The sequence below is a fragment of the Scomber japonicus genome, chromosome 9 (assembly GCF_027409825.1).
Source record: "Scomber japonicus isolate fScoJap1 chromosome 9, fScoJap1.pri, whole genome shotgun sequence".
NCBI classification, from domain to species: domain Eukaryota; kingdom Metazoa; phylum Chordata; class Actinopteri; order Scombriformes; family Scombridae; genus Scomber; species Scomber japonicus.
The window spans coordinates 37,406,454-37,419,918 of NC_070586.1; the positions used below are offsets into that span (position 1 = coordinate 37,406,454).

The 13,465-nt window shown below is 39.7% G+C and overlaps 1 protein-coding gene across 2 annotated transcripts in view; it reads right to left on the reverse strand.

Annotated features, from left to right (window-relative positions):
* The window catches only part of rad17 (RAD17 checkpoint clamp loader component), a 57,223-nt gene that overhangs the window by 3,248 nt on the left and 40,510 nt on the right, over positions 1-13,465 (reverse strand). For both annotated transcript variants that reach the window (XM_053326042.1, XM_053326043.1), the window contains exons 15-16: positions 4,987-5,107; positions 3,605-3,662 (exon numbers count right to left, since the gene is read on the reverse strand). In XM_053326042.1, coding sequence (XP_053182017.1) covers positions 3,605-3,662; positions 4,987-5,107 — 179 coding nt within the window. The remainder of the gene's footprint in view (positions 1-3,604; positions 3,663-4,986; positions 5,108-13,465) is intronic.

Here is a 13,465-nt window from a genome sequence, read left to right on the forward strand (position 1 = left end):
CCTGCTTTCATGCAACCGACTTGAGGCTAAATTCAGCCAGGATAACTAACATATCCCGGCTTAATCCCTTATCTTGGTTTCATGCAATACCCCTCTGTTATTTTCAGTGTTGTTGTTATTGTGCCTCTCTCTCCTCTCTCCCTCTGCCCTCTATCCCTATCCTCCTCCTGACACACTCTCTCTCCTTCTTTCTCTCTCAACCAAATCAGTCAAGGCAGATGGTTCCCCCTCAAGAGCCCAGTTTGGCTTGAGGTTTCTTTATGCTAAAGGGGAGTTTTTCCTTGCTGCTGTTGCTATGTGCTTGCTTGTAGGGGAATGTTGGGTCTGTATTCAAGTAAAGAGTACGGTCTGGACCTGCTTTATGTGAAGATAACTTTTATTGTGATTTGGCCCTATACAAATAAAACTGAATAAACTGAATGGAAGAGGAGAGAGGCAGGAAGATGGCGACTAAAGGACAGCAAAACAGTAGAGACTGTCTTTGTTTACCAAATTACAGGTGAGTAAGGTCTAGACCTGCTCTATGTGTAATGTGCTTTGAGATAACTTTTCTTGAGATTCAGCGCTGTCTAAATAAATATTTATTTTCCATTCTTTTCCCACTAAACTATATTCCCTTCACCTTACCTGGCACTAAAAAGAATAACTTTGAAATACATCTTGATTTGACTCATTTGGACGGGTGACGTTTCATATTAGCTTCGGATGAACCTTTAAATACATATTTGTGAAGGAGGTGGACCACATTACTCACATTGAGCCAGGTGCAAGAAAATGTTCATGTTTTTATCTTAAATTTCACACCTGTTTGAGTGTGCCACATCAGATTAAACAAACACTCATATTGCCAGGAAACCGTTGTAAATGACCTGCATAAACATGATGAATCCCACCAGTTCTAAATGAACATGTACTGCACTCCCCAGAACTAAAAAATTAGCATGAATGATGCTCTCAAAATACCATATAAAGTCGGAGGCCTGTACTACGAAGCTGGATTAACATTCCCGGGATATCTCTCCGTTACCTGGGTTGACTTACCCAGACATTCGCAATCTGGATAAGCGGTACTACAAAGCTAGTTATCAACTCGGTAATTGAACCCAGGGTTTTCCTATCTGGATCACTGTGCGCTCACATAAAAGGGGAGGTGTTTGCAGCGTCTTATCAATCGCAAACATGGAGAAACTCTGCAGAGCAGACTACTTTACTATGGTGGAGCAGACAATTCTTCTTCAAAAATATGAAGAATTCAAACACATCATCCAGGCCAAAAGCAACACTGTTGCTGCAGCAAAAACCAGGAAGGAATGCTGGCAGAAAATTGACGACTCTGTTAATGCGTAAATTCTTGAGATTATACAATATTAATAAATTGGACAATATAAACGGACAGCACTCTGATCACACAATGCCACTTTATTACGGCACAGACGTTTCGGGCAGAGTGCTTCCTCAGTGCTCTTCCTTTCGTTGCGACATTAAGTTAGTTTAATATTCAACATTCAAAATACAAACCTATTTTGCGCTTCAACCATTTGAGTGAATGATGTCAAACCAACTGTATAACAGACAGATATCCCTCATGTGCCTCAAGGATTATTTTACATATATTTCTTTTCGGCATTTTTTTTACAATTACAATAAATAAATTATTATGCACCCTGACCCTTTGATCTCAAGATGTCAAACCTACAGAATAATATCCCTCACATGCCTCAAGGATTGTTTTTTTAATGGCCTATATATTTTTGCCAATTAAAAAATTGCATCTATCCCTAAAAACTATTGCTCTCCTAAGCGCTCCTCTCACGATCTACGCACCAATGTTGACAGGATCTTTTAAGAATGGGCAGGTCATTTTCTAAGAGAACTGATTGGTCAGGAGGTGGTGCTTTTATACTCATTGATCTCTTATCCAGAACATAACCTGCTCCGGAGCAGGTTAGCCGTTCAGCATAAGTTACCATAGTGATTTACCCCGGTAAGAAGTGAACCAGCGTCGTAGGACGGAAAACCCAGGGTTAACCCTGAAGTTACCTCGATAAGAGAAAATCCAGCTTTGTAGTACAGGCCTCGGGTGTCTGCAGGTTGTAGAGAAGCTCTATTCATGAAAATGGCACCAAGAAGAGGAACTTTATGAGCTCTGAGATTGAGTTCCTTCTCTCAGAAACACAAATTATTTAGTAGTGTAAGTGGTGGAATTAAAGGTCCTGAGAAAGACAAAGAATGAGGAAAAATGACCTGTGCTGTGAACGCTGTCTCAGCTGTTGCACCATCCCAAAAAATTGCCATTAATTGGATGCCAAAACACATCTGGCAAGGGGAGTCATCATCTAAGAAGGCAAATCAGACCCTCATCATTTTCATTTCAATTAAAAAAAAACAAAAACAAACAACAAATAATCAGTTTGCATTGTGGAAAAGCAACTGTGGACAAGTTGCTTTGTAGTTTCAGCTGTTGATATTTATATTGCAAGCTTTATATCATAGTTTCAATTGCCAATTTACTGATATAGCTGGCTAAACCGGCCTACTACTTGAATACAAAAATACTTCTTCTATAAACGGGGTAATATCAAGTTGATTATGGATTCAGAAGTGGAATTTATATTTTACAACTCAAAATGTCTTGAAGGTGGCCTAATGAACAGGACCCAATCCATTCGTCAGAATGTGAACTTCAGGGGATCTAGTGGGGGGATTCTTTGTTTGTGACTGCAGCATGAGAAAATTGGTGAATCTCTTGTAAACTTCATTTAAGAACGAAGCTGTGTGCAGGAGTGTGTCTTGCATCTGGCCCATTGTGCATTATGAAGGGATCTTGCAATGGTCAGGATGAACAGGAGGAAAAAATTGTTTCAATATTCATTTCAGCACCTAACTTTTGTTTTCAGATAAATTATGAACTCATCCTGTAATCTTTGGATTTGCTGGTGTTCCACATATGTGAACCGTAAAATCTGCCTAGTGCAGACTTTAACACCAGATGGAGCCATTTCTTTTTATGAATGAAAGCACAAGCTCTTCTCACATTGTTATACATTCATTTTCAAGTCACTAAAAACTATATGACAACCTATTTATTTGATGTATAGTAAAATTGTAAAACAAATATACTGTAAATGGACTGTACTTATATAGCGCTTTTCTAGTCTTTTTTTTTCTCCAACTACTCAAAGTGCTTTTACACTACATGCCAAATTCACCCATTCACACACATGACACCTTGCAAGGTGCTTATCAGGAGGGCGACAAACCATTCACACACAATTTGGGGTTAAGTACACTTCCCAGAACATGCGGACAAGAGGAGCCAGGAATTGAACCACCAATCTTCTGACTGGTGTACGACCACTCTACCTCCTGAGCCACAACCGTCCTGTAGCATAATTAGCCTATTTTAAAACATCTGTCATTCTGTCAGTAGTCTTACAAAGTAGGTTGAAAGTGAGGTGTTGGTAAATGTAGGTATATGAATGAAACCATGAATAGAAACTAGGGTTGCCATCTCCCACATATACAGTATGACCACCAGTCTGGGGTCATGTGGACTCATACACACCTGAATCTGTTTTATGGGAACATAAAATGTGTGCCATACCTGCCAGGGAACCTCCTCAGTGACATGTGGCCCACATCCTGGATAAAAGCTATCTGGGCTGAAAAGTACAGAGAAGTTTTAATATGGAAACATCAGATGTGAACATTGGGTGCTTTCCATTCAGTGCCCTATCATCATCAATCCTCCATCCTCCTGCTAATGAATTTGCCATCATCAAAGATGCCTTAAATGCACCTCGAAGAAGATGCAGTAGTCTGTACAATCAGTATACAGTAGGTGTTTTTCTTTTTACTGGATGTCCTAAGTAAGAGATGTAAGTGCAAAAAGCAAGGAGCCAAATGGAGAGCACCTTTTATCAACAAACTCTCACAGTTTATATACATTTGTTTCATTTAAAGTCTAGGTGATATGTGAAAATTATATTCACTGTTTCATAAATGCATGAAACTTGGTTTGGAGCCCTGAACATTTTCAGAAATGGAGCCATCACAAAAATGCCTTGTGGATGCAATGGTGGCCATTTTAGTTTCCACTTCAACCAAATGATGTATTTGTATCATACCTCTTGAAATTCTTGTGATGGCCCCATCATAATGGGGCCATCACAAGAATGCCTCATTGTGGCCATAGTGGCAAATCATCTGTTATCATTTTGTCATGTTTGTTTCAAGAGGTATGATATGAGGTGATATATCACCTCAAATTTGGCTCATATCACTTGGACTATTCTATAAGAGGGAATTATTCAACCATGTGTAGAGTCTAAATATGATCAGCATCAAATCATGTATGAGCAGTGGTTATACATGACCTAACCTGCCTGCAATACTGGCAGGTTAGGCAATACAGTATACGCTATGACATATTGCTTGATCTGAGGAGCTTCAGCCATCGAAGACAGTCACATAAAGTCTTCCATAGTTAGTCTTTTAGTTAATAATTTCATCTTTGTCTTTCACCGGATGCTGTTTAGCTGCAGTGGAAACACTAACAAAAATAGGGAACGTGGCCCTCAAAAGATTAACTTTGAAAGATATTGTATTTATTTGAGTCACTTGGATGACTAAAGTTAATATCAGCTTCAGAAAAATCTTAAAATACATCTTTGCACAGAAGGACGACTAGATTTAGTCATCCATCAGTTATATTGCAAGTGCATTATGAAGGGATCTTCTAATGGTCAGTACAAACAGGAGGGATGATTACAGCAAAAACAACCTCACTGTTGTTTTAGAACTTTGAAAGTGGTAAAAGCTATCCTTTGAAAAAACACAAAAACAGAATGTCACACCAGTTGATACAAACTGTCAACTTAACTGATATAAAGTAAGATGAGAAGCTCTTGACCCAACTATGACATTCAGAAACTGTTTTGTGAATGAATGAATATGTGTGTGTGTGTGTGTGTGTGTGTGTGTTACCTTGGTTCCTCATTGGGTTGGTGAGTTTGACTAGGTATGGCAGCAGTTCAGTCTGGAGGCTGACTGGTATCAAACAGAAGCTCCTGAACAGGCACTGAGCAGCCAGGCAGTTCTCCCGGTACTGACAGGAACAACATCAGTCTCATTATAGTCTCACTTAGTGTCTGCAACATTTCAGGTCTAGTTCTACAAGCTACACATTAGAAGAGGCTGAACAACTGCTCTGACCATTGCTTTTGGTAATGAATTTATTATTCATCTAATTTTCTACATATTATAACAATATAACAATACTGTGTTTTCAGATCTCATCAACTTCACTCCAGAACTAATGACCCTTTTGTTTTTGCTTGATCCATCTGCATCCTTCATGATAACATACTGTTTCCATCGTAACTGGAGAGGACGCTGGGGTTGTTTGTTCGCCGCTTCTCCGCCCATGATTTTGATTGCTTTTATAGTTTTCCTGTACTATGTAGCGGACACAGCATCAGTACAGCTCAGAACATCATCTGGTCAGAGTCACCTTTAACCCTGAGATGAGTAAATTGGACCAGGTTTGATATAGAGACTGACATGGTCTCTCTCTTGGACAAACAAAGATCCATTAACATTCCATGGAGCAACCAAAACTGACAAGAACTACATAAAAGTAACATAAGACGGATTTTGGTGTCTCCTTCGTACGTCATAACTTGTCAGAAAGACTCACACAGACCACCGTCATAAACTAAAAGACACATTCCTGACTTCCCCCTCTGTGTGTCCTGAAACCACACAGAGACTGAAAGTGAGAAAATTAGTGTTAAAAACTAACAAGAACGTCTTGATAAATAGTATGATTTAAAAACAATACCAATTACTTACATCTGTATCAATTACCCAAAGAAACCTCCATTGTAACAGCCATTACAGTGATCACAGATAAATGGGTATTTGAAGAACTGTCATTGTACTTTCTCCTTTCATAAACACTAATGTTGGTATGAGAATGTTTATTTAATGTGAGAAAGTGTTTACATTATTGTGATAATCAATTATCTACCATGGAATAAGTAAAATAACAATGTGTTATGCTTGATCATATTAATCGTTTTCAGGTTTTAATGAATAGCAGTTTCACGAATCAAGCTGATGTCATATCAATGCCAGAATGATACATCCTGTGTTCTGTGTTAATAGATTATAATATGCATTTTATAATCAGGATTAAAATACTGAATCAATCATGATGATGAAAAGTTTTGCAGTAAAAAGCTGGAAATTAGATCCTCAAAGTAGCTGTGATGAATCTGATTGGCTGACACACAAGCCCGCCAAAGGGGAAAGAACAGCTGCATCCATCTGAAACCGGCTTTGCTTTGTTTCAGGTTTTGCTTTTTCCATCTTTTCTTTTCTTCACCTCACACATTCTTACTTTTGTCACCCTATCTTAGTCTTGTAATGTTTAGTTATTCTTTATCTAAGTTTTAAGTTTTTGTAATCTTGTATGTTTTGTCAGCAAACGTCAGTAAGTTTTGCATTCAGCCTGTTTTTGACCTTTTTGAGGATTTTGACGTGTGGCCAGCGCTGAGCAAACATTTAGTGGGTCTGTACGTGTGAAGTCGGGCTGTCAACGGATTTGATCAGGACCGGTATCATGATTGTCACAGGTTGATTCGCGAGCGTATATCACTTTGTGATTTGTTTGTTGAAAGTTTAACCTCTTAATACACGCCCCTATTTTTTATGTTGTTAGCCTAAATGACATGCCCAAGTTGTGAGCAGCACAGATCCCACATAGTTTGAGACTCAGAGATGTGTCTGGTATCATTGGAAAGGAAACACTCTCAGGATTCTTGTAAAAGTGTCTGTGTGATTCTGTGACTTACTGACAAAGAGTGGCAGAGGTTACAATGATGGGGTTGTTTACTCGCCCATAGGTTTGCCTATACAATGACATGTGTACAGACATTCAGGGACCACTCAGCGGGATATAGACACAATGAGGCCACAGCCACAGGTCTTGGCTTCATGCAGTAGAAATTTGGAGTCAAAAGACCAAAAAAAAATTTCAACAGGTATGTCCATGCGTTTTACTTAGGTCCTTTTTGGAGACTCCAAATGGACACTTGGTTACCAAAGCTGTATAACCACAATCAAACACCTATAACTTTACAACCCCTTTGCCTACAATCAAAATCTTGGTCTCTAATGAAAGCTGACAACATATTATTATTATTATTATTATTATCATTATATATTATATTATTATATATAACCATATCTATCTATCTCACTGACTGACTATCTATCTATCTATCTATCTATCTGTTTATTTTGCTATAAGGCATATGTCAAGTCGAAGAAGAACCAACCGTGTACCAAAATGCCGTGTGCTTAATGATATATGGTTCAACTCTTTTATGCACCGGGCGCACGCCGGTTACGCTTGGAGTTTGTTTATGGACAGTCAAACATGATAGCTTAGTGTCATACACTGTTGGAAACCTCAGACTATTGGCTAAAAGGTTATCAACTTCATTTCACCGAATATTTCCATAGGCTGGAACAGCTGTCAATCAAAGCCATGTCGTCATTGTCGTCGGTCACATGTCCTCATTGGCTTTGGAGACATGTACTGCCTAATCCTAAACACTGATTGGCTTGTGTGTGGTGTCGTCAGAAGCAGAAGAGGCTCACGGTCGTAAACATCTAGTCACGTGTACTCGGAGATGGACGTGCAGGTCAGGAAATGACGTAAACGAACCGTATATGGTTTGTTATTTGTGTTATTACCTTACGTGTTGGACTAAATACATGGACATATTGAATTGTGGATAAAGGGAAGACTTTGAAGGTATGTAGGCATTATAGCTTTTGTCACTTAGCTGAGTGGCTAGCCGAGCTAATTGCTAATACTATTACGGCTGTGAGCAACCATATAAGTCGTGAGTGGTCTTGAATGAATCAGGGCAATCTAAGCTTTCCAACAATGTACGACATGAATATATATGTTTAAGGGTTGGTGTTTAAAACATTCAGAAGAACGTGTGGCTACCTCCTAACATCCATCCCGTCCCGTGGACGGAACAGCGTGCGTTAAGAGGTTAAAACTCTTGGTATTCGTAGGAACGCTTTGTACATAAACTACGTGTAAATATGTGTATTGAAACTGTCTTGACTAATCTGCATGTTTAAGCGGTTGTGTGATGGTATTTGGACATAGATAATATCTTTTACCTTCCTCATTTTCTCGACTGCAGTCAAATCTCCTGTACAGAATACTTTTTTCCTCTCTCCAAACACACGATACACCTGCAATGCCATGTTTAGTGTTAACACACACACATATGTGCGCGCTCTACACGCACACACACATCCACACATGCACGCCCACGCGCCCTGCACCTGCAGCTACACGTGACCACGCACACACACACACTTCCACACTGACACACACGCATCCCCATTCACACTCATACACACGCACACTATACTCAAATTTGTTTTACACCCACACACACCACATACTCAAACTTGTTTTCACACACACCCACACACACACACACACACATATACACACACACACACACACACACACACACACATACACTAAGACTTGTTTATGTGTCTTAAACAGACATTATTCCTTTAACAGTAAATATTCACACACACACTTATATACACACACATATACTCACACACACACTTATATACACATATATACTCACACACACACACACACACACACACACACACACACACACACTCAAACTTGTTTGTGTCTTAATCAGGCACCACAACAGTAATCACACACACACACACACACACACACACACACACACTCAGACTTGTCTATGTGTCCTAAACAGACATCATTACTTTAACAGTAAATATTCACACATTTCCCCTAGACACACATACACACACACTCATACATCATACACTCATACTCATCTATGTGACCTGAAGGGACCTAATTTGTTTAAATAGCAATAAAGACACACACACACCAACCTTCAGTCACATACACATTCACCTGACTACATCATACCGACAACAGTATGTATAACACTACTATGGAAGCAAGCAATAGAAGGGAAGATGAAGGTGTAATAAATGATAATTGTGTCACAGACGGAAGTAATGATACCATGGGAGTGAGAACACATTTTTGGCTTGAACACACTTACATTGATGAGAAAAGAGCAGAACAATGAAAAACTGAACAAGTAGTCAGTCAAAAGCTGTGGCACCTGACCAAAATTGTTAACTTAGTAGAGATTGAGAGAGAATTTCCTGCAGTATCATGGACAGAAGTGTTACAGAGAATTTGGATTCCCTGAACATTAACACCAATATTAGAACAACTCTGTAATAATCCAATGTCTAAAATTATTATCCCATTGAGTCCTATTCTAGGAATTCCAGAAGGATTGACCTTGAAGGGAAGAAGCAGAGGGGCAGTAGATCCGTGGCTGGACATCACTGTCATCCCCAGAAAAGTAAAATGGTAAACAGGTAAATTTAGTAGTAATACCAAAACATTAACAGAAGACGGCACTGAGGATGTGAAGTATAACCCCACATGAGAAAAGAGACTTAAACCAGGAGTCACTGCAGGCAAAATAGTTGTGTGGATCAGAACAAAAGAGGAAGGACAGTCAGAAGATTCTAGACAAGAGGATGAAGCAGGAAAGGGATACATGGGGGCTAAATTGGTAAAAGGGGAAGGTGTGTCGACTCCATTGGCAATGGTGGTGAGAATGCAACCAGATCAAGACAGATGAGAGCAGTGCATAAACCACTATCACTGTTACACTGTACCCTGATGTATGATGAAATACAAGAACACACGGACTATGAGAAATGTTGGGAAGAAATGATCAACAAAAAACCTGTTTATATGTTCAGTTTGAACATATATGTGGGACCACAAGGAGCAGCAGCAGCAGTAAAACTTCTGCCCGAATTACAACAGTGGTTCCAGGTCCCAGACTCTGCACCACACGTCACGCTTATAATAATCAGACAGATATGAGTCACAGGATCTTGGGCCCATGATGAAGTCAGTGTTACAAATACAACAATGGCAGCCTACATCAGATGAAGACATTTACACCACTCCCAACAAAAATATCTAAAGATTGCATTAAATGCATGTGATGAAGGTATAGCAGAAAAGGGTACTGTTAAACAAAAGACCACCAACTAAAATAATGATTTCAACAGAGCATGATACCCTGCTCAAACAAATGCCAAATGAAGTATTGTCACAACATAAAACGGATGTAGGTTTAGTTAAATCAGCACAGCCTATTCGAATCAAGCTTAAAAACAAGACAGAGTTCCGCATCAAAGACAATATCCACCAAAACAACATGCTATAGATGGTATCAGACCAATCATTGAAGGTCTGCTAAAAGCAGGAGTGCTCGTGATGACCCAGAGCCCTTGCAATACACCCATCTTTCCACTAAAAAGCCACATTGAAATGATTACCATTTGGTACATGATCTGCGAGCTATCAACACCATTGTGGATGTTGAAACACCCATTGTCCCAGACCCTCACGCGTTGCTATCAAACCCCCAACAGCTCGATGGTACACGGTAATAGATCTATGTTCTGCATTTTTAGTGTACCACTGCATATACACTAGGCATGGGCCGGTATAAGGTTCTGACGGTATGATAACCTTAGGTAAAAATATCACGATTTCACGGTATTATGATTACGGCTATAAAATGTGATATTTTGAAATGTCTGTATTTAAAACCAAAAAATGTTTTTTTTCCATTGAACAGTCTTTTATTTTTAGTAAATATGTATTTAAATAAATAATAAAAAAAATAAGTGCAGTCCTTTAACTGAGGCTAAACCTGCAACTCAAGTCACGACATAAATGAATTATTTTTAGTAAAAAAAAAACACACAAAATGAAAATAAATCACTAACCCTAAAACCCTAAGCCCACTAAACCCTAACCTGTGGCTCAAGATCAGAACATAAATAATTGGAAAAGTAAAAACACATCTAAGATAAATATAAATACATATATGCAGGAAGGAGCTTAAAACTGAATCTCAACAGTTTTTGGAGACTTGCTCACTATCATATAGGATGTATTTCCTCCTCGTGCTGCTACTGTCCGGGATCTTCTTCCTCCAAGCCGCGGCCGTCTGTCTTTTTACGGTAGCCGAAGTATAAATACAGCCGACTTGGCGCTTTTAAACGGTGGGAAAAGTTCGGGGGGCTCGCCTCCTTCAGCCATCATACAGCCTGCAGAGCTACCTGCTTGTAACAGCAACCGGAGGAGCGCCGGAGGAGGGCTACTTTACGCTGCAGCTGCACGCGACCTGAGCGACCTCCACTCTCTCTCTGACGAGACGTCACATTAAAAAAAAAAAAACCCGCTCATACCGCAGGAACGGTATGACGGAATATTTTAGTGGTTTTGAAACCGTGACTTTTTCATACCGCGGTATACCTTGAAACCGGTAACCGGCCCATGCCTAATCCAGACTCACAATATCTGTTTGCATTTACTTATCAAACCCAACAGTATACGTACATTCGGTTAGCACAAGGCTATGTCGATAGGACTGGGGACTTGTAGCTCCTAAATATGGCGAGCACAATAATTTAGTACTTAGATGATCTGCTAATACGTAGCCCCACCAAGGATCAATGCAAAAAAAAGATTCAATTGTATTATTAACTGCATTAGCAAAGGGGGGACACAAAGACAGTAAAGACAAATTACAGTTATGCCAGACAAAGGTTCAACAGCTAGGAAGACAGCAGATTGGAAACAAAAAATGAGCATAGCTCCCTCACAGATTGAAGCTATAACCAAAGCTCCCAAACCGCAAATGATTGGACAAAAGTTGTTTTTCCTGGGATGGCAGGGTATGGTCACCCGGGGATTTGCATCTATGTAATCAAAAGCAGCCCCAACTAGAGGACTAATTAAAGCTGCAGGTCCAACAAAATCCTCTACTGACTATACTGGGCAGAAGAGGCAGAAGGTGCTTTTCAAGCCCTAAAAACAGATATGCAGACCGCTCCAGTACTCTGTGATTCTGACTATGCTCAACCATTTCACTTGTATATTGCAGAAAGAACTGGCTATGTATGCATGGGTCTAATGCAGGAAACTACAACGGGTAAGAAACCATTAGCTTATTACAACACTAAATTGGACAACATTAAAACAGGTCTGACACCCTGTTATCAGGGGCAGGCAGTGGCAGTATCAATTACATGCTCTCCTCACCAGCCCCAGATTTGTACTTATGCAGGACTACTATCTGCACCAGTATTAAGAATTCAGCGCTGCAACACTATCAACCCAGCAACGCAGGTGCCACCTGTAGAAGGCTCACCACGTGATTGTCTTCAAGCCACTGATGTGTTTCTGAACCCACGAAAAGATATGCATAATCGACCAATAAACAGCAGACCTTACTTTGTTGGTTGATGGTCCCTGTTTTAGAGACGCCACAGATACCCATGCAGGTTATTCAATTGTACAGCTGCTGCCAGATGACACCTTTACAGAAATCCAAGCGATTAAATTATCCCAACCATTCTCAGCTCAGTTAGCAGACATCAAAGCTTTGACTGCAGCATGTAAACTGGCAGCAGGTAAGCGTCTCAACGTATATACAGATTCATAGTATACCTACACAATCTGTCATATACACAGTAACATCTGGAAACAAAGAGGCAATTTAAGAGCTAATGGCGCACCAGTAATACATGGGGAGCCATTCAAGTACTATTAAGAAAAAAAAAGCAATCTTTTTCATAGCCAAAGGCAACAATTTGGCAGATGAAACCACCAAACAAGCTGCACCTAGTACCTGTATAGGTCCATTATTAAATTGCTAAAAGACTGTGAGCCTCTCACTACTTAAGCATCTTTAAAAACAGCACAAGACAAAGCAGAAGTATACGAGCAATTAATGTAGTTTGAAAGAAGTGCTATCAAAATTACTCAGGATGGACCTCAGAAATGCTTTTGGCGTAATGCTCACAGATACTGTGTTTCACCTATTTTGTTAATGAGGTGTGTTATTTGTAATGCGCATGGCTTCAGCCATTGCGCAAGGGGGGAGGTGATAACATGACTCCAAAGTGTCTGATAAAAAAACATTTTTGACACAAACAGTAGATAGAACATTGGCAGAATGTGATGTTTGTACACACCATAACATAAAAGTATTTTCAGCGCCGCTCACACACATCCCACCACCAACTGGACCATTTCGCCATCTGATGATGGAATACGTAGATGTGACAGAGTGCGCTAAAAGGTAAGGGAACATCTTGGTAATGATTGATAGATTCGGTAGCTAAATTTTTTTGTGAAAAAAGTTTTAAAAGGTTTGGTTTCCCAGATACCATCAGTTCATACAATGGAAAAAGCATTTGTTGCTGCTTGCGCTTGTGTTCATGCGAACATAAACTAACAGACTAACACACTTAACAA